This window comes from Terrapene carolina, unplaced genomic scaffold (genome assembly GCF_002925995.2).
Source record: "Terrapene carolina triunguis isolate 2854851 unplaced genomic scaffold, T_m_triunguis-2.0 Scaffold88, whole genome shotgun sequence".
Lineage (NCBI taxonomy): Eukaryota > Metazoa > Chordata > Testudines > Emydidae > Terrapene > Terrapene triunguis.
Window position 1 is genome coordinate 13964726 of NW_020664439.1, and position 19838 is coordinate 13984563.

At 40.4% G+C, this 19838-nt stretch overlaps 1 protein-coding gene across 1 annotated transcript in view; it reads right to left on the reverse strand.

Annotated features, from left to right (window-relative positions):
• Positions 1–6619: 6619 nt before the first annotated feature.
• The window catches only part of AP1S3 (adaptor related protein complex 1 subunit sigma 3), a 29349-nt gene continuing 16130 nt past the window's right edge, over positions 6620–19838 (reverse strand). The window contains exons 2-5 of the mRNA XM_024193199.2: positions 13569–13747; positions 11938–12046; positions 10873–11010; positions 6620–9696 (exon numbers count right to left, since the gene is read on the reverse strand). Coding sequence (XP_024048967.1) covers positions 9661–9696; positions 10873–11010; positions 11938–12046; positions 13569–13747 — 462 coding nt within the window. The 3' untranslated portion in view covers positions 6620–9660. The remainder of the gene's footprint in view (positions 9697–10872; positions 11011–11937; positions 12047–13568; positions 13748–19838) is intronic.

A 19838-nucleotide genomic window follows, 5' to 3' on the forward strand; every position in this document is an offset into this window, starting at 1 on the left:
AGATGCTTTTACAATCTGACCTTTTAAGCACTAACTTCATTCTTAGTGCCATCCTCTGACAGATTTTCTACAATGCTATTTTCCTAGCAGCATTTGCATCCCTAGAGGTAGACGTGCTGTTTTCTCACTCTGAAAGGATATGAGGCTTTTCCCTTGAGGTTTCTGTTATAACCACGGACACTAGAGTCTCCACTAGGGCTTTAGCATTGGCAATTCCCAAAGGAAAATAAAAACCAAATAGATCACTCGCTCAGTTTCAGATCAGCATGTGCTTAATTTTAACCACGTACTTGGTACTTAAAACGTGTGATTAAGCGTCAAATCATGAAACCATTGACCAGCTCACCTGTCTAACATAAAGTGCTAATCTGGTAACTAAAGGGTTAATCATATCATCGTATGCCCGTGAAGTAGACTGGATTCCATGATTACCCATAATACAGTATCAGAGGTTGGGAACCATACTAGGAAGAGTGAAACTCAGAAGGGCAGGCCCCTTCCCAGAAGAATTTACAGGCTAAAGAGACAAAATGTTAATCTCTAGGAGGACAAAGGAAAGGGGTAAATATACAAACAGAGCAATCAGAGGGAGGAGGGGCACTTGCATACGTGGTTCCAGTTCTTTATTTTTTTCTGGTGGGGGAGCAAGCGGAGGAGGAAATGACAGAGGGAGGGAGTAAGTAGGACTGAGGCGGGGAAATGACTGAAGGGGAAGAGGCAGGATGGAAAGGAACATGGAGGGCAGAGAGGGACACCTGCCAAGGAAGGATTTAGGAGGATGGGGGGAAGCAGGAGGAGATTGGAGAAAACAATCTGCTAACAAATAAAAGTCATCCTTAGTTCATGTTGTGAATAAGCCTGTTGAGCTCACTCACCTCCAAGGGCTGTGAAGGTTGGTGTCCCTGGATGGGACCTCTCCCTTCCCGCCCCACACTGCTGTTCCTGGGACAGGTCCTCCTCTGCTTCTCCCATCCCAGGTGGTGGGGAAACTTCTTGCCTCCAGAGGTCTGTTGCTAAGGAAGAACTTGCTGCTTTGGGGGATTAGCACCAGCCCCAGGAGATCAGGCTTTGCTTTCTCCATGTCATGAGACCAGGGAAGAGGGGAGTGCTGGTGCACCACAGAATTATCTCCAACATCTCCCCTAAGCAGAAGTGTTGTTTTTCCTGTTTGGTGATATCCCAGCTTTGCTTGTTGTGTGGCTGATCGGACATCACTTTGCAAAGCGAAGGGAGCAGGAGTTAAATTTCTACTCATGAACCACCCCTCCAGAGCTGCACCACAAGGCCAGGGCCGCTCTTCAGTCAAATACCTCCTTCTAATGAGTCTACTTCTTCTGTAGTGCTGACAAGACATTTGATTATTAAATCAAAAACAGCCTTCACTCCTTCATTCTGTGGCCTAGTCTTCACTGAGCAGTCACACAATCTGGGCCTTGTCTCTCCTCCCTTGACACATCACAGCTCTCTTGTTGCTATTCACACACGCACTTTGTTGGGGGCATGGCTGAAGTAAGTTGGCAAGCTATCGGTGGCAAGGATGTCTTTTTCCTTTAACTGAGGTATCTAGCATAGTAAAATGAAGTGGGCCACACTCCTAGGGAGCTGTCCTGGTGCTGAACCCCACTTCTCCACTAGGACTGTGATTCAGCGACAACGTTGCTCCTGCTTTGACTTCAGTGTGCAATCTCCATACTCCATTCCCCACAGCAGAAGGGAACAAATATCTGCTGCAGAGAGTGGGGGTGCAGGAAGAGGGTTACGTCTCTCCCTGATCTTCAAGCATGGAAATTGCCACCGCTGCCTGCCTCAGCACAGGGATGGCCGGGGTCCCAATGCAAAGGAAAACGTGACTGAGCTCAGCTGGAGTACATTACTGAATCCCCAGAAGGACTGTGCTCTAGAGAATCTTTTAATTTAGCCTCTCCAGTCACAGGAGCCAGACCATCCCTGTGCCGAAGGGGAAAGTTCAGCAGAAAATACCATAGATTTTCCCTTGTTTTCTAAAGAGAGGTTATTAGAAATGGATGAGATGTTTTAAACTTTGGCTGCACAAAGCCTTGATTTCATTTAAAACACCTGGCTATGAAAAGAGCTTCAGCATTGCCATACTGTGTCCTAGCTTTAGGAAGCCTCTGCCTTTATTTATTTGACTAGCTATGGGTTGCTTATTCTTGCCTTGACCATGTCGCACTTTACCTACTGTATCACTCAAAAATACAGCCACTTTTAAAGCTTTAGCTTTCTTCCCTCCCCACAATCAACTCCCCCTTCTATTGCTGCTGCAAACAGTTCTCCTGCCTTATGTTCAGGGAAAAAATCTCCATCCTGTATTCACTATTTTACCTGCTTCATTTTAAGTAAACTTTTACTCCTATCACTCTAAAATCAACACTTATGGGAGAGTGAATTGAATTCTGCTGCCTCACACATCAAATGATGGACCTAAATTCCAAGGCCCCAGTTCAACCAAGCTCATAATCAAGTTTAACTTCAAGAACGCATGTAGCCCCATCAAAGTCAGCTGGGCTACTCCTATGTTTAAAGGTAAAGGAATACTGAAGAGATTGGCTGAATTGGGGCCTTACTGCCAGATTGTTATTAGCAGTTAGATATAGCTAGAAAATGGAGAGGGGATAAGAATTTTTCTAGAATTGAATTTCTGGTTTTCCAACAATTTATTCTTCATCTCCCTTGTCTAACCAGCGCTATTAGTTAGCCAACAGTGAACATGGCTTGAATATCAGCTCCTAGGGTAAGCCTGCAGGGTTGGGGCTTTTGTGGGGGGTGAGGGGCACAGAAATCTCTTTATACTTCAACACTGTGCATATTACATGGAAATCAGACATTAAGCACAGAATCCCACAATGCTATCTTTAGAATGCTGTTTCAGAGTACAGCCATATTAGGTTTGCTTTGATTATTTTTCAGCCTTATTGGGACAGTATTGTTACCCTAAACTTTGTCATATTTTCCCCAGAGTAATCCAGTTGGAAAGCCATTAAAATGACTTGCTCTTTTGTCTGTTACCTTTTTAAACTGCTTTCTCATGTTTCATTCAGTCCTCTGCACACACACACTTTTCTGACAGCAGTAGATTTACAAGCCATTGTACTTTACCTAGTGTTTTGGATAAGGCCAAAATATCAGTTCCACAAGTTTAAGTTTTTCCCGTCAATTGTAAGAGACATGATGGGAGGGAACAGCATCCACTAAAGCCAGCAGGAAATGGATGTGAGAGCCCTGTTCCAAAGAACAGAATCCCTGTTATCCCTTAGTCATGGACAATATTTCCTGAAAATATTCCATCTTGATTCCATAATCAGCAATCATTTTACAGCCTCACCTGGCACTCTCGTTTTAGCTCTTCTCGTGGAAAGTTCCTTAACTGAGATCTTCTTTTGGTTATTTCCATCCGTGCTACTCCCCAGCACACTGTTCTCCCAGGACCCTTTTCCAATCTCTTCAAAGTAATCAGCGTGACTGTGGCAGACAAGATGCCAGCTCATGCCAAAGCCAATTCACTTGTGTATAGTATAGATCAAAGTGACTGTTACATGCATAACAGTATATTTGGTGTTTAAACTTCATGAAAACTAGTGGGATGTTATTTGCGTTGTTTTCACTAATCTGTATCCTGTTATAATGTAGTATAGTAGTAAAAATGTACATTGTGTTTACTCCTGTAATTAAATAACCCATCAAAGGAGAAAGAAGTCTTGTGAAATACAAATGAAGAACTTTAAGAGGAAAGTGCTAATTTCAAAATATTTAATCATTGAGTGTGATGATTGGAGGTCAAAGATTCAAAAGGCATTCCTCCTCACCCTGTCATCAAAGGAAAAGCCCACCCAGGGAGTGACACTATCAGCTTGTTTTCTGTGAGAAGCTATAAGAATGGATTCAAAGAGCCTTCATCTCTGGACTGTTTGGCCTCTTACAAGGAAGTGTACCAGATGCAAAGGGGAGATCCCCAGAGACAATCTGGGAACCCTGAAAAGACTTTTGGGAAACTGGCTGTTTATTACATCACTGCCACCATTTAGGATTATAAACTGACTCACCTGTTAATATATTTCACCTGCTTTAGCCTCTCAATAACTCTTATTTATCCAGCATTAGAGGAAAGCAACTTTTGCTGGATTCATACAGGTGTAACTTGGTACTCAGTATGAGCTTATGTATGTTGAAATGTTCAGGGTCAAGTAGCAGAGATGGAGCTTGTTACTGGAAAGACATCAGCTGTACTTAAAGTGGCCACCTATGCTGTCAGCACTACTAAGGGGCAGATCTCCAGCTGGTGTAAATTGTCATTGCTCTGTTAATTTCAATGGAACAATTTATACCAGCTGAGGATCTGTCCTATGTGTCTGAGCATATGTCTTTTATAAACATCAAATACAGAAATGATTTGGGTGGAAATTCTTGTTTTCTAACTTTTTAATTTTTTGTATATTAAAACATCCTGTTATGAGGGCTGTTATCCTTCTTTCTTTTAATAGATAAACCAGTGGAATTTAGAATAAATAGAACTCCATTGTATTATCATATACCTTGGTCTTTTTTAGGGTTTGCTGAATAGCTACATCATTTCTTTTAGCCTGGATCCCATTAGTCATAGTCTGAGTCAATAGGTTTCCATGACAGCAAGTTTCTGTGCAATGCGGCAATTCATTCTTTATTTCTGCTCTAAACTTCCATTGATATATTTAAACCTCGACCTTATAAAAATTTCCTTGATCAAAAGTCATTTAATACAATAACTGGATTTTATTTATACCATGATCTTGCCAAAGAATACACACACTATTGAATTCAGTAAAGGTTGCCAAATTCTCCAGATTTTTTCCCCAGAAATATTTTTTACCTGGTTCTACCTCTCAGAATTCTGACAGCAGTTTCCCCCCCCCCCCCCCCCCCCCCCCCCCCCATGTGTCAGGCCTTGACTCTGCAATGAGCTCCAGCAGGGTTGATCCTGGTGCTCATGCAGAGCCCCCAAATCTCCCCTAGCATCTGAAGCTGTGCTTCAAAAAAAATTCAAAACATATTTGAAGAGTAGTAGAATTTTATTGACCAGCATGGGCAGGGGATTTTCCTCCGTAAGAACAGTTTTCAGTCCTATTATTTTCAATGAGAATGGTGCATCTAAATCCCTTAGGGCAGCCTTGAAAATCTCAGCTACAGTATTTAGCTCTTTTATTCTTTCTTCATAAATCATTTCTCCCCATCCCTGATCTCCTTATTGTGTTGTATTACTTCTATGCAAGATAGTGCTCAACCATACATTTCCTGTTGGAAGGATCATAAAGTAAATAAATAATCAGTCCTCTTACCGCAAAATGTTACTCATGCTAATCTGTCCAACAAATATTTTCAAAAGCCAACACTGGACCCAAACATTAGATATTTTCCCTCCTGGTTTTTGGTTGTTTTTGAAAGCATATACATTTCATAGACTTTGTTTCCCTTTTTTTTTTTTTTTTTTGGCACAGCTCCTATTTGAAAGGGCCTTTGTCAAACACACTGCTTTGTAGGAAGTAGCCTACCAAGGTGATTCCCACCCAGATATTTGTAAACAGTCAATATACTTCAATGAGCTAGAAATTGAGGAACAAAATACCAACCACAAATTCAGTGAGAACTAATAAGAATCCATGAGACTTCATGAGGTCTTGCAATACATGGGCATGCCCCCCCCATCGCATTTGATTGTCAGTTTTTAATATGGACATATATCTGTTATTGATATCTAACTCTAATTGCCCTAATACACTCATTGATGCCCCAACCCACCAGTCCCAATTAGCTGTATAGCAGAGAACCAGCCCTGTCACCACTGGTAGGTGACGAGATCGCAGGAAGAATCCCACAGGCAGAGAATGCTAATAAGAAAATGGAAAAGCTTATAGTCAGCACAGCTGGCAAGAGCAAAGAAAGAAATCTAGGCCAAAACATGCCCATGTTGAATGGTTATTTTGAGAAAATGAGGCTGTGCGCACTCTAAGCTCTTCAGCAAGGAGAGTTCAGATAAAATCCAAGAGAAAATGCAGTTATCTTGGTATTTAGGCTGCTTATTACAACCAATATTAGTATTACTTATTTCCTGCTTTATTGATAACTGTTTGATAATCAGTCAGTAATGACACCAAATAGTCTTTCTCATAGACTTAGTAAAGTTTAAATCGGACATTTTCTATTGGATGGAATGTACAGAGAGATTGAAATTTAGTAGGGAAACTACCAATACTGTCAAATTGGGCAACACTAAGACAGTTGTAATTTTATACCTTGGCTATTTTAAGAATAACCAAGATCAAATGTAATATGAGATATTAAGGCTCCGACCCTGCAATACACTGAGTGCAGCCCAGTCCCTGCATCTGTATAGGGTCCCTTTGAAGTGGGACTCTCTGTAGGAAGAGGGACATCCATACCCACAAAGCATTGCAGGATACAGGGCCGGCTCCAGGCACCAGCTTACCAAGCAAGTGCTTGGGGCGGCCACTTCGGAGAGGGGCGGTACGACTAGCTGTTCGGTGGCAATTCGGCGGACGGTCCCTCACTCCTGCTCGGAGCGAAGGACCTCCCACCGAATTGCCGCCGCAGATCGCGATCGCGGCTTTTTTTGTTGTTGTTTTTGTTTGGCTGCTTGAGGCGGCCAAAACCTTGGAGCCGGCCCTGGCAGGATAGGGCCTAAAAGTGATTCTATAATGTATTTGGGGTTTTTTGCTATTATGTAACAATATGAATTAAGTTATCTGAGTTACTGACACTGTATAGAAAGTGAAATAAATCTAAGGTTTCATAATCCTTCTGAACAATAACTTGTTCCCATTCCATCCAGTTGTAACCCACCTGTACCATTCTAAATAAGGTCTCTTCCTCTTCACTGTTTAAAACCTTCATATGCTGATAGTTGTAGGCTTGTGCCTCCCATTAACCATTACTTAGCCACACCGTGTGGACAAAGCTCAGCTCCTAGCACGAGTGGAAAGTCACTGGTTTCCATCTGCTGATGAGTTCACAGAAGGCCAGAGAGCTAGGCAAGCCTCTATCATTCCCACTCTGTAGCCCTTGTGTAGAGGGCATTATTGGTGGGAAGAGACTGAGGCTGGAGCACACTGCACTTCAGCAACCTTCAGCTGGCCTGTTGGGGAGCTGCAGCCAGCTAGCATAAACCACAGCACCTCATGAAGTGCTAATCTATGCAGTGTCTATAGCATGTCTAGGGTAGATGCAACCTGACAGTAAGGGAGCCACAAGCAGCCTCCTTGCAGTCCCCCAAACTGGGCATGGCAGAGAATTTGGGTCACGTTATTTAACTCAGATACGATGTTGATGTGGGTTATACAAGCACCTAGCTCTCTACTCGTGAGATTAATACTTCTTCATAAGCATCCCTCCAGGTCTCTTATGTATTATTGCTATAAAGTAAAGCCTTATGTTCCTTGTTAGAACGATCACAAAGGGCCAGATTTTGATACTCTTACACGCACTGAGTAATATCTTAGCCCTTTAGCTGCTCCATCTGATCTCACTGAGACAGCTTGAGGAATAAAGTTCTAATCAATGTGAGTAAGAGTATCAGAAATTGGCATAAAATAAGTGAGAAGAAAGTAAACTAATAATGATTTAAATGTTAAAGTGACTTAATAATCTGAATAGCCAGTATTTTAAAAGATCATCTGTATACGGTATGAACTGATTTAAAAATACTGAATTTATCATTAAATTACTGCAGTTCAAACCACGATGAAATAATATGCAGTCACCCAGTTTCATGTAATTGAATGTTAAAACCAATGTTCTGAAGCTATTTAAAGCCTTCAGTGTTTTCACTTTTTCCATGGTATTGGAAGTATCACTTTGACATCAATATGGAGAAAACAGATGGCTAGAGTAATGAACAAGTGAGCAGTATGATACTACCAACTGACTACTCACAAGTTTGACTAACAAATTAGATAACAGACAGAAAAGAAGTGGGCTGGTAATTAACAAAGTTGGTGCTGTATGTCAAAGTATTTAGAAAACCAGTAAGATACAAATAGACTCTGAAGGGAGTAGCAGTGAAATATTTAGAATAATAATTCAAGAAGTTTAATGATGAAAAAGGAACTGAAATATGGCTTTTACCATAGTGCCAAAAAGATTGGAAGTGAAGGAGAAAAAAAACCCATACATTACTGGGGAAATCAAACCTGTAATCTCTGTGTATTTGTCACCCAAAAGTAAAGAATTCCCTAAATTATATAGAAGACAATTTCATGATTTGGAAAGGGTCTAGAGAAGAATAATGTGATGATGAAATAGAGAAAAGAAAACTTAATAACTAGGAAAAGGTCTTTTAACTTAGAAGCCTATTAGAATGAAATAATCACTCAAGTGATGTGAGTTCAGTCAAACTACAAACAGGTCAAAGCATTCAAGGTCAACCCAAAGGGAAAAAATACATCATTGGAAGGAAACTAGACAAGGTAACATGCTATTTTTCCTCTCTTCTGAAACACTTTATCAAAACATTATTATAAAGTTAGTCCAAATATTTGATTATTCTCATCTCTGTCTTGTTATTCTTGGTCTCTTCCATCTTTGTGTAGTCTGCAAAATTACAATGGGGTTTATTATAGTGTCCATTCTTATCAATATTAGGCCACTTGCAACTTTTAAGAAACAGGCTAATTTCTATGTGTATGCCAACTTTGGACTGGCTAGTTTTCAGGGGACTGTGTTGGAGAGGAGTAGCCATTTCTGGACACTAAAAGTTAGAGTAAGTTGGTACTCGAGGGAGGAGTAAATTCCACCAGACACCAACAGTCCTTCTTGCCAGGAATAATCTCTCCCTCTCAAGACCTGCCCTCCCAGTGGGGTCTACCAGTCAGTCCCTTTCTTCTTTGGTCCCGGATCTAACAAGAGGGAAGGTTATACCGGAAGGTCAGGCTGGGGTGGGGAAAAAACATGGAAATAAGACATCAGAACATAGCAGCAGAGAAGAACAGCCACGTAGAACCATGAAGGGCATAGAAGATCACAGAATCCGACTTAGACTAGGAATGTGGCCTTCTAGTACTAAGTGGAGGTGGTGTGCTTAGGGGGTGGAAGAGCTCTCATTTTATTGGGTGGAAGAGCCAGTGGTAGAAGGAAGGTAGTACCCCTACTAGGAAGTGGCAGGAGAGGGTGAGCTGAAGAGATGCATATGCATTTTAAGTGTTAACACATGTTCAAAGCAGACTCCAGGAAAAAAAAAACCCAGCTTTTAAGAAAAATTATTATTATTAGACCAGAATAATCATTACATTCAAAAAATATATTATTACAAAAGTATACTGATGCAATCAGTGATGGACTAAAACTAGTATAAATATCTTTTGCAAATATTTTCTTAGACTGAAAAAGTTCATAGCTAAAAGCCATTGTATAAAAACTAGTTTTTAGTCTAGGAGGAGGATAGTGGCTAGATTAAGTGTAATAACAGTTTTAAGAAACTCCTATATAGAACAATATACGCTACTGGAGCTGACCTTCATTTTGACTACTATACAAATCCCTTTAGTTATTGGTTTTTGGTATTTCTCAGAGGCTCTGGCACATAGAAAAGCAATTTCAACAAGTGAATTTTACAGATAGTAAGCAGCATCTCTGTCCCTCCAAGAGGTTTTAAAGTTAAAATGCAGGTTTGTTCATATATTCCTCCATTGTCTGAAAGAAAAAAAAATAGCAAGTGAGGTGTTACAGATTGTAAAATACTATGAAATACAGTAAGGACCTGAGCTGTTCCCATTGAACAGGGTTGGAATTTTTGATTGATTTCCATCAGATCCAGGCCCTATGAACACTAATCAATGAAATATCTACAATAATAATACTTTAAAACCCTGTTAGACTGAACTTGCACATGTAGTTGCTATATCTAGCTAGCCTTTTGTACATGCCACTACTGCAAGCTGGTGGGCTCTCTCAACAGCTCAGGAAAGAACCAGTGCCTTGCCCGTGCCTCCCTCAGGCCCATGCTCCAGGGCAGAGAGTATTATTCAAATATGAAACAAAGCTTTTCCTTTGACCAAAGCAGACAGCAGAGGCCTTTCCCCTTGCCTCTCACCCCACCCCCTTTAAACCCATTCTGAGTTATGCACAGGCTGCTCTTAACCCACTCTGGCTGTTTCACCCTATCAGCATGTGCAAATACCAGCTTGTAATGGGGGAAAAAAAAAAAAAAAAATGCAAAGGGCCTATTCACATAGTGTTTTCCTAACTAGTTCTACCAGCCTCTCATTTTCTTCCATGTTAATGATCGTCCTGAAAATTGAATCATCCATAGCGTTTGCCAGTTCTTACCATTCTCGGCTCACTAAGGTAATTTACAGTGTAGGAAAATGAAGCTCATTCCTGCAGGTTTTTGAATAAAAGTCTCACACCTATTCTTCATAGGAACCATTACATGGTCTAGTTATGGACAAACTGGAGGTTACCAGCACATACTTGTGTTGATTTTGATATTACCATGTAGGTCATTTGTCACTTTATTAGTGAAACAAAACAAAACAAAAAACTTGAACATTCAGGCCCTCTACCATGACGTGTTAAACGTCATTTAAAAATTATATAAAACAAATTCTTAATGCAGTGTCTAATATCTAGCAACTGACATGACTGATTAACAACCATTCTACTTGCAAAGTAGCCACCGATAGCATATGAATAACTTAATACCATATCACAGGATGCCAGAGGATTGAACGAAGGGTATAAGATATTGCCACCTTTTGTAATTATACGGTTGTACCTCGTAGTACTAAACTTCAGACATGTTGGGATATCAAACACTACTCCTGTCAGACAAAAAAAACTGTAGCGAGGTGTGTGCCTCTGTCTTACCTCTTGTAACATATCAGAATCTTCTATAGCTTTCACTGCTGATTTCTTTGATGTTTCTTGTATTTCTCCACCCATTATAAACTCATCAAGAATAAAATAAGCCTTTTCAAAATTAAAGATAATATCCAGCTCGCAAACCTGATGAAGCAAAATACACATTTAGGCACAATATTATAGCATTATATGTATTAGCATTCCTAGAGCTTACAGATTGCCAAACCTATTCAGCGTATGCACTCTTGTGGCAGACAGTAAAGTAAGAAATAGAAATACTGAATATTAAGTGATATCACAACTTTGGCGCTAGTGAAATCATATTCTTCTCTGCATGAACAAAGACTAAGTAAGTATAAACAGATTTGTTTAAACACTTTTTGTTATAGAATACTTACTTCATGAAACAACTTTTAATAAGACATATTCTCTGCCCCAAACATCTTACAGTCTCTGACAGACCAAAAACAAAAAGACAATGGAAGACACAGCACAATGATTTATGTTAAGGAGGAGTCAGATAAATCAACTGCTCAAGAAAACATGGTAGAAAACATTCATAAAAGTGGGTCTCCTGCAGCACCCAATGCCTCCCCTGGACCATCTCCATGTCCCCTGGCCCATACCAGCCTCATTAGTCCCGCACACCCTGCTGATCTCTTGCCCTCATGCAGTGTTTCCTGTTGCTTGATATGAGCTAAAAAAAGTAAGGTCATTTTTGAAAATTTAAAACAAAACAACAAACACTCCCCCTCCCCCCATTTTAAAATTCTTTTTCTGATTTTTCCCAAAAACTTTCTAGATATCTCCCTTGGGAAGAGATGTGGCATGTGAAATGTCAGGATTGGATTCTCTTTGGGGTCGGGCATATTATGGGACATAAACTCCCTATAATAGCCTGGGCACTATTTTACTGTCATATCCACCTCATGCTGGATGTGTGGACATGGTACAACCAAGGCAGAGGGAAAGGTTGAGTAAGAGCAGCTACAGAGATTTTCACACCTGACTCTGTGACAAACAACTAAAGGGCAAAAATTATCACAACTTAAGGAAGAAAAGGAAACTTACATTTCCAAAATACCTGTCCAGTAGTTCTACATAACGATGAACAACCTCTAGTGTCAGCAGCTCATTATCCTGGTCTTCTATTGCACAGCAAAAATATAAACTAGCATACCTATAAAAATGAAAATGGGTGAGTGCTTGGTAAAACCTGAAGTAATAACTCAATCACAGAGATAATTTGGTTCATATCCCTGCCTATGCAAGTCTGTTCTCTACAGTAAGGCTATGTCTACACTAGCACTTACTGTGGTATAATTTACGTTGCTCAGGGGTATGAAAAAGCCATCCCCCCTTAGCATCATAAAGTATACTGACCTAAGTGCCGGTGTGGACAGCACTAGATCGGTGTGAGAGCTTCTCCTGCTGACATAGCTACTGCTGCTAGTGGGGCTGGAGTAGGTAAGCCGACGGGAGAGTTCTCTCCCACTGGCTTAGAGCAGTTACCACAGAGAGCTTATAGCAGCGCAGCTGCACCGACGCAACTCCACTGCTGTGAACTCTCTAGTGGAGCTGTAACTTAACAGTTGAATGAATTTTCCTCTCTCAGCACCTTTATTTTAAAAGGAATATATTAATAACAGTAAATAATTATTCTTTTGTAAAAAAGCTGAGTAGATTTGTTGAATACCTCCTCAGTGTTTAAGCTTCAGGACTACATTTAAAAATAACAACTGGTAAGGGACAAAAATCTCCCCAAATGCTGCAGTAGCCCCTACTGTAGGTGTATTGTTTTAGATTGTAGAATAATGTTGTGCTTTAAAAAAAAAAAATGCATAGAAAGAACGAACATTTGGGCCACTATTCAGGCTACCAAATGGTTAATAGGGTAATTTGTGCATTTTTCAAGAAACAGATTACATGTAACTACTCGTGCTGATCAATTCTTTCTTCTGATTGGTAGCACAGTTTTATATTTAGTTAATCTAGTTTCATGAGGGGGGAGGAGGAATATCCACTGGAGCATTCTTCTCCGGGTAGTGGCTGGAGCACCATTTCAGCAAAGCATCTAAACCTATGTCGGTCTATCCCTTTTCAACAAAGCACTTAAGAACATGCTTAATTTTAGTGCTTTGCTGAATAAGGGTGGACTTCTGTTTTAGGGCCTTCATTTCTCTCCTGTAACTATAAAGGCAGGGATAGCCTGTTATCACTCAGGCTCATGTACCTGGGGAAGATACAAATTCCAGAATGGTAAATACTTCAAAGCTATGATTTGGCAGAAGGCTCCTCAATACAGTGTGTGTAACCTTGCAATACACTGACAAAGCACAACATGCTTTTCAGCACAATACCTTTAAATTAGCAAGATTAGCTAGGCATAGCATCTTCTATAATTTAAACTGTCAATCAATTCTTACTCCCATTTTTCTTCAGTGGTAAGCAATACCAGTATTTTTCTAATGGCAATTCACTGTGTCAATTTATGGAATGGGGAAAGGCAAGCTGATTTTGTTTAGAATCAACCTGCATTGTTCCTAGTTTCAGGCTCTTACATACAGCATTTTCAAACCCTCATGGCACTCATTGTTCCTCATGTACTTCATCCTAGTAGCATTTACAAGATTAAGGTGTGTGTGTGTGTGTCTGTCTCTCTCTCTATATATATATATTTATTCTTATAAAACTACTCACACCTTTTGTAAACTAGCTTTAGGTCTTTCCAGTCGACAAAACTGCTCATCCTTTGACTGCGAGCCAGAATAATCTGAACAATTTCCCGTGTGATCTTTTTCCTCTCTTTGTCAGGTAACGTTATGTACCACTTCTGCAGTCTTAATTTCCCTTGTCGGCTGAACAGCAGTATAAAGCGTATCTAGAGTAAACAAAGCAACATGATAATACCGGGTCACATGCAATTGTTTTTCCAGGAAGCAGCAATTCAACTGCCATTCTTTACTTTATTACAAAGGAACATGGCAACTGGCAAAGAACAATTCACCCACGTGCAGAGGGCCAATATAATGCCTATGGCACTTAAGCTCTCAAGAATTTCATTATTACCATACACATCTAATATCAGCCCTAGTAAAACACATTCCTCACTTAAGCATATGAAAGAAATGAAGATGCAATCAAATGCATGATTTTTATTTTATTCAGAGATTTTTAAGGGCTAATCTAAATATCTCTGAGAGTTTTGTGAATTATATAATGAAAGATACCTGGATATATATTAGAATATTTCAGATGTGCCAAGGCACTAATACAGTCCCACCCCTCTCCTAATTAGAGGGAAAGAGTGTTCTGATAATTGAGCCTACAAATTTACCCTAATTCTGAGCTCAACTGTAAAAAGTATGTAAAAATTCATAAGATGTCACAATAACCTTTAATAACAAATGTTGATGGGAAAAGATATGAAAGGGTGGCAGACTAAAATTAATCTAAACAAAAAGGCTCACTGATATAACTCAAGGACTGTGTTACGATCATGCTTGGCAGATAAGAAAATGTGGGTTCAGAAATTAATGAACCAAAATTGGGATGTCAGATATTAGGCCTAATTGGTGGACAAAATAATGAGGGGCTGTGCTATTCCAACCATTCTTCTCTGTTTGGGTGCTTAAAGAAAGAGACTTAGGGGACGGGAGAAAGATGGAAGAACAGATGGAGGCTATTGGCATAAGCTTCACCATCATGGCTGCCTTGCAAAATCTGAGACAGACGAGGTGTGGAGAATGCTTTCAGATGTCTTAAAAGAGCAACACTCCGATGAGGAAACTACAGAACCCGAACCACCAAAAAAGAAAATCAACCTTCTGCTGGTGGCATCTGACTCAGATGATTAAAATGAACATGCGTCGGTCTGCACTGCTTTGGATCGTTATCAAGCAGAACCCGTCATCAGCATGGACGCATGTCCTCTGGAATGGTAGTTGAAGCACGAAGGGACATATGAATCTTTAGAGCATCTGGCACGTAAATATCTTGCGATGCCAGCTACAACAGTGCCATGCGAATAGTGTTCTCGCTTTCAGGTGACATTGTAAACAAGACGTGGGCAGCATTATCTCCTGCAAATTGTAACCAAACGTGTTTGTCTGAGCGATTGGCTGAAGTAGGACTGAGTGGACTTGTAGATTCTAAAATTTTACATTGTTTTATTTTTGAATGCAGTTATTTTTTGTACATAATTCTACATTTGTAAGTTCAACCTTCATTATAAAGAGATTGCACTACAATACTTGTATTAGGTGAATTGAAAAATACTATTTCTTTTGTTTTTTACAGTGCAAATATTTGTACTCAAAAATAAATATCAGGTGAGCACTGTACACTTTGTATTCTGTGTTGTAAGTGAAATCAATATATTTGAAAATTTAGAAAACATCCTAAAATATTTAAATAAATGGTATTCTATTATTGTTTAATCATGCAATTAATCTTTTTAACCGCTTGACAGCCCTAATCTAAACTATTAGTTTTAAAAAAAGACCACCAAGCACACGTGCAAAAACTGGACTATGACAGCTTGGTTCAAATTAAGAACCAGCATTTTCCCCCCTTGATAAAGCTTCATTTCCATGTAAAAAAGAAATTGGCCAGAACCAAATTCCTGGATCCAAACACCACTGAAATCTGGGGTTGTTAAAAATCCGGACCTATAGCTGAATTCCATTAACTGTCCCATCTTTACTGAGAGTCAAATGGGTCCAGATTCGCTGGGACAGATTCGCTGGGGCAGAACTCAGTAGCTGGAGGGAGAAGGCAGCTTTGCACCACCTCTGCATTCCCCCTGACAACGGGCCAAGCCAGGAACCAACCTGGCCCTTGCACAGGTCAAGAGCCCTTTTGGCCCAGCTGCCCACAGCCCCAAGAGGCTATTCTGTCAGCTGAGGATTGATGAGGCAGAACAGTGCACAGCTCCTCACTTTTCGCCCTCACAAGAATCCCCACATGCTGTGGGCTGGGAAGGGACTTGTGCAAGAGTTGCTATGGTGGTTTTACACTACTTGGGGATTCCTTCCATACAGGGAGAATCGTGAAGAGGCTGAATTTGCTTTATACTGCAGGAGTGGATGCAAGAGTCAGGCTCTAGACGGGGACATCTCAGATATGAAATGCTCAGACTCCAGATCTAAATGCTGAGCCACGCCCTCTGCTGGTGTAAATCCATGGAGCTCCACTAAAGTCAATGGGGCTACTCTGACATCAGCTGAAGATCTAATAGGATGTGGCATGGACCCATGTCTTATATATGGACAATTTAAAACACATTAAAGGATTAAAGTTCAGGTTGCAGTTAAGATTCAGGATTAGAATTAAGGATTCTGCAAAGAAAGCCTTGCATTCCAGTAAATTATAAATACATCCAGCAAACAGAAGTGCACCAGTGAAGCTTCTGAAAAAAACACCCTGCTTCTAATCTCTCTGCAGCTGGGTTTTTAAACAGAATATTTATTCATAATTCAGAACTACTTGGTGGCTAATAAAAGCCCACATTTATATATTACACATTGAAGCACACTCAGTAGGAAGGAAAAAAACCTTTGATCATGTTTTCTTAATTTCAGAATGATTTGTTTAAATATTTAAATTAGCATCAGCAGAGAGAAATAATTGTTTAAGATTATTCAAGATATAACATTTTGCCTTTTCTAGCTGTAAATCTTTGGAGAATACTGATAAAATTGGCTTACTGGGAACAGGTCACACACACATTGTATGTCCCTACACACAGAATAAAAACCCTTTTCTAAGGGCATTTACAGACAATTCTGTTGGCAACAGAAGAAAATACTGTATCTTATTGACGGCATTCATATTTCACAATGGATCTGAACTACAACTAGTTTGTTTTTAGTTGTTTTGTATGAGAAACCAATGGCCTCAAATACTCTGTGTCTTTGTGATGTTCTCTGTGATGGGTTCTAGGCCCCTCCTTCCTTCTGAAAGTACTGTACTGCATTCACACAAAGACCTACCCATACATGCTCTGTGCTTGATAATATGTCTGTCATAGTGGTAGGCAAATGACTTATCTGGAGACTAACAGTTGTGAATTAATCAGGAAGGTTTCAAAAATGTGATCATTTTGGGGAAGGTGAAAGGTTGTATTCTATTCTCCCTGTGGAAGGATTAGTAAAGCTCCAGGAAATGGCCATTGCTATTATTGGACTAGTTAGCTTGATAAAATGAACTGGATTTTGTAGCTGCTGAAAGTCTACTAGTTTTAATGATGTCCCAATGAGTTACCCAAGTAAAAAAATAAATTTCTGGCAGCTCAGCAGGAATGGCCCGATTAAGATCAAAGGACTATGCCCCAGCCTGGCTCTGTTTGTGCTATTAACTTGTTTTGACATAATGAGGTTATAAGAGTTCTAGAGTTGTAAAGGCCACCTCCACAGAGATTCGGACACAGTGCTTACTGTACATAGAGTTGTCTGCTGACCCGGGGGTTGGGTGGGCTAAAGATTATTTTGCTATCTGCACAGCAAGTTACCTCCGCGGCCTTTGTTAAGATGATTGTATTTTCAAAAGCACAGTGTTAACTCTCAGAGGATGAAGGCAATCGGTGCACTGGGTCAGCAAGTGAACAGCTTCAATAGAAGTAGTCCCACAACAAAAGAATTCCATAGCTTGCCGGTTGGAGCACTCCCCTCAGAGGTGGGAGACCCCTGTTAAATGCTCCCCACCCCTTCAGGGAAACTGAACCCTGATCCCAGGTGAGTGCTCTAACCATTGGGCTAAAAGTTATGAAGTGGGCACCAGCACCACCTCTTCCTCCCCCCCCAGCCCGATTTTGAATGGGACCCAATCCAATAGGCAGCTTCTGAGCATACCTACCAGAAGTGGCGTCACACACTACATTACTGAGCAACCAAATCAACATGGAAAATGTTCACTATAGAATTAGTTAGTCTGTAACATCTCAAAATGCCAATCATTTTTTTCATACATGGTGAAGCACCAGTTCTTCCGTGAAGACTTGTGTATATCAGACATGAAGTGTTAAACACCCCTTTAAATTACCCATGTTCAATAACTGTGTTGGAACTGCTTGCTGAAGCCCAGTGGACTGGTAATCCCACAAGACAATTCACTCACACGTTCACTCACTCATTTCACACACACTTCACTCACATGCTCACTCACCAAACAAAGGGTAGGAAAAATGTTTGAAAGAAATGGAAGTGAACCTCTTTTGTTGGGTGCACTTGTCCACTATTGTTTTCACAGGTCTGAGAGCTGTTTTCCTGCTGCACAGCCAGCAGCTTGAGATCACATTTTGTTTTTGTGGTTGTGATGGGTTAGATCACAGAACCCCCCCATGGGAGCTGCCAATGATGTGCCAAGACTACCTCTGCCCCTGCTTTCCCTGCCAGCTCGGGACCCCAGCATCCTGTTTTGCTGAGCCAGACACACCCGTCTGCTCCAACATAGACCCAGGGTCTGAATTTCTTGCCCCAAAGCTGCAGACTTAACTGAAAGCAACTTACAGAAGCGTTCTTGTTTTTAACACTCAGATGCCCAACTCCCAATGGGGTCTAAAACCCAAAGAAATCCGATTTACCCTGTATAAAGCTTATACCAGGTAAACTCATAAATTGTCCAAGCCTCTGGCAGTAAGTTCAGAAGGAGGGCGTGACGATGCCACCCATAAGGCTTTATGGAAATATGCTTATGAATGTATGTACATATATATATATATATATATATAAAAAACACATAACTAGAATATGTTTAATGCTACATATGCCATGTAACATATCTCTGTAAAGGTCATGATCTACTGAATCTATTAATCCTATTTGTATGCATGTATTATTTTTGTATTTGAAGTTATGAATATTGGCTGCATACTTGTTTTATTCTAAGTAGGCTGTAGTGAAGCAGTTGGTCAGCTTCCTGAGAAAAGACTATTCTCAGTAAGTGCCCAATCAAGAAACACTTAAGCCAACAATGAACTTGGAGACACCAATCCACATCTGGGCTTTCCCAGGAATGTGGCTTGGCTGGTAAGGAACTCAGTCATGCATGGACATGTGACTTTGCCAGGTGACTCCAAAATTCCATTTTGTAGCTGGACTTTGCATAGGAGAGAGGAGGGGGTCTCCACCCACAAGAGAAAGTCTATTTAAGCCCAGGGGAGACCCCTCCATTTTGTCTTCAGCTGGCTAAAAAGAGAGCCTCTTCACCCCCAAAGATACCTAAAACAAACTGGAACAAAGGACAGTGACTGCAAGGAGTGTGAGTGATTGCTGGACCCAGACTAAAAGGAGATTAGTCTGTAAAAGGAAGCATTCTGGAACTGGTGAGGATTTTATCTGTATTCAGTTGGATTAGACATAGACTGGCGTGTTTTATTTTATTTTACTTGGTAATTCACTTTGTTCTGTCTGTCACTACTTGGAACTACTTAAATCCTACTTTCTGTATTTAATAAAATCACTTTTTACTTATTAACTCAGAGTATGTATTAATACCAGGAGAGGGGCAAACAGCTGTGCATATCTCTCTATAACACTGATCCAAGAGAAATGTGAACAAATCGAAGACCAGAAGAAAGCAACAAAAGTGATTAAAGGTCTAGAAAACATGACCTTTGAAAAAAGATTGAAAAAATTGGGTTGGTTAGTCTGGAGAAGAGAAGGCTGAGGGAGGACATGACAACAGTCTTCAAGTTCCTACGAGGTTGTTATAAAAAGGAGGGTGACAACTTGTTCTCCTAATTGCGGAGGACAGGACAAGAATTCATCCGCTTAAATTGCAGCAAGGGAGATCTAGGTTAGACATTAGGAAAAACTTCCTAACTGTAAGCGTAATTAAGCACTGGAACCTCCATCATTGTTAAGAGCAGGTTAGACAAACACCTGTCAGGAATGGTTTTTCAGTGCAGGGGACTGGATTAGATGACCTACTGAGGTCCCTTCCAGCCCTACATTTCTATTATTCTATTATTG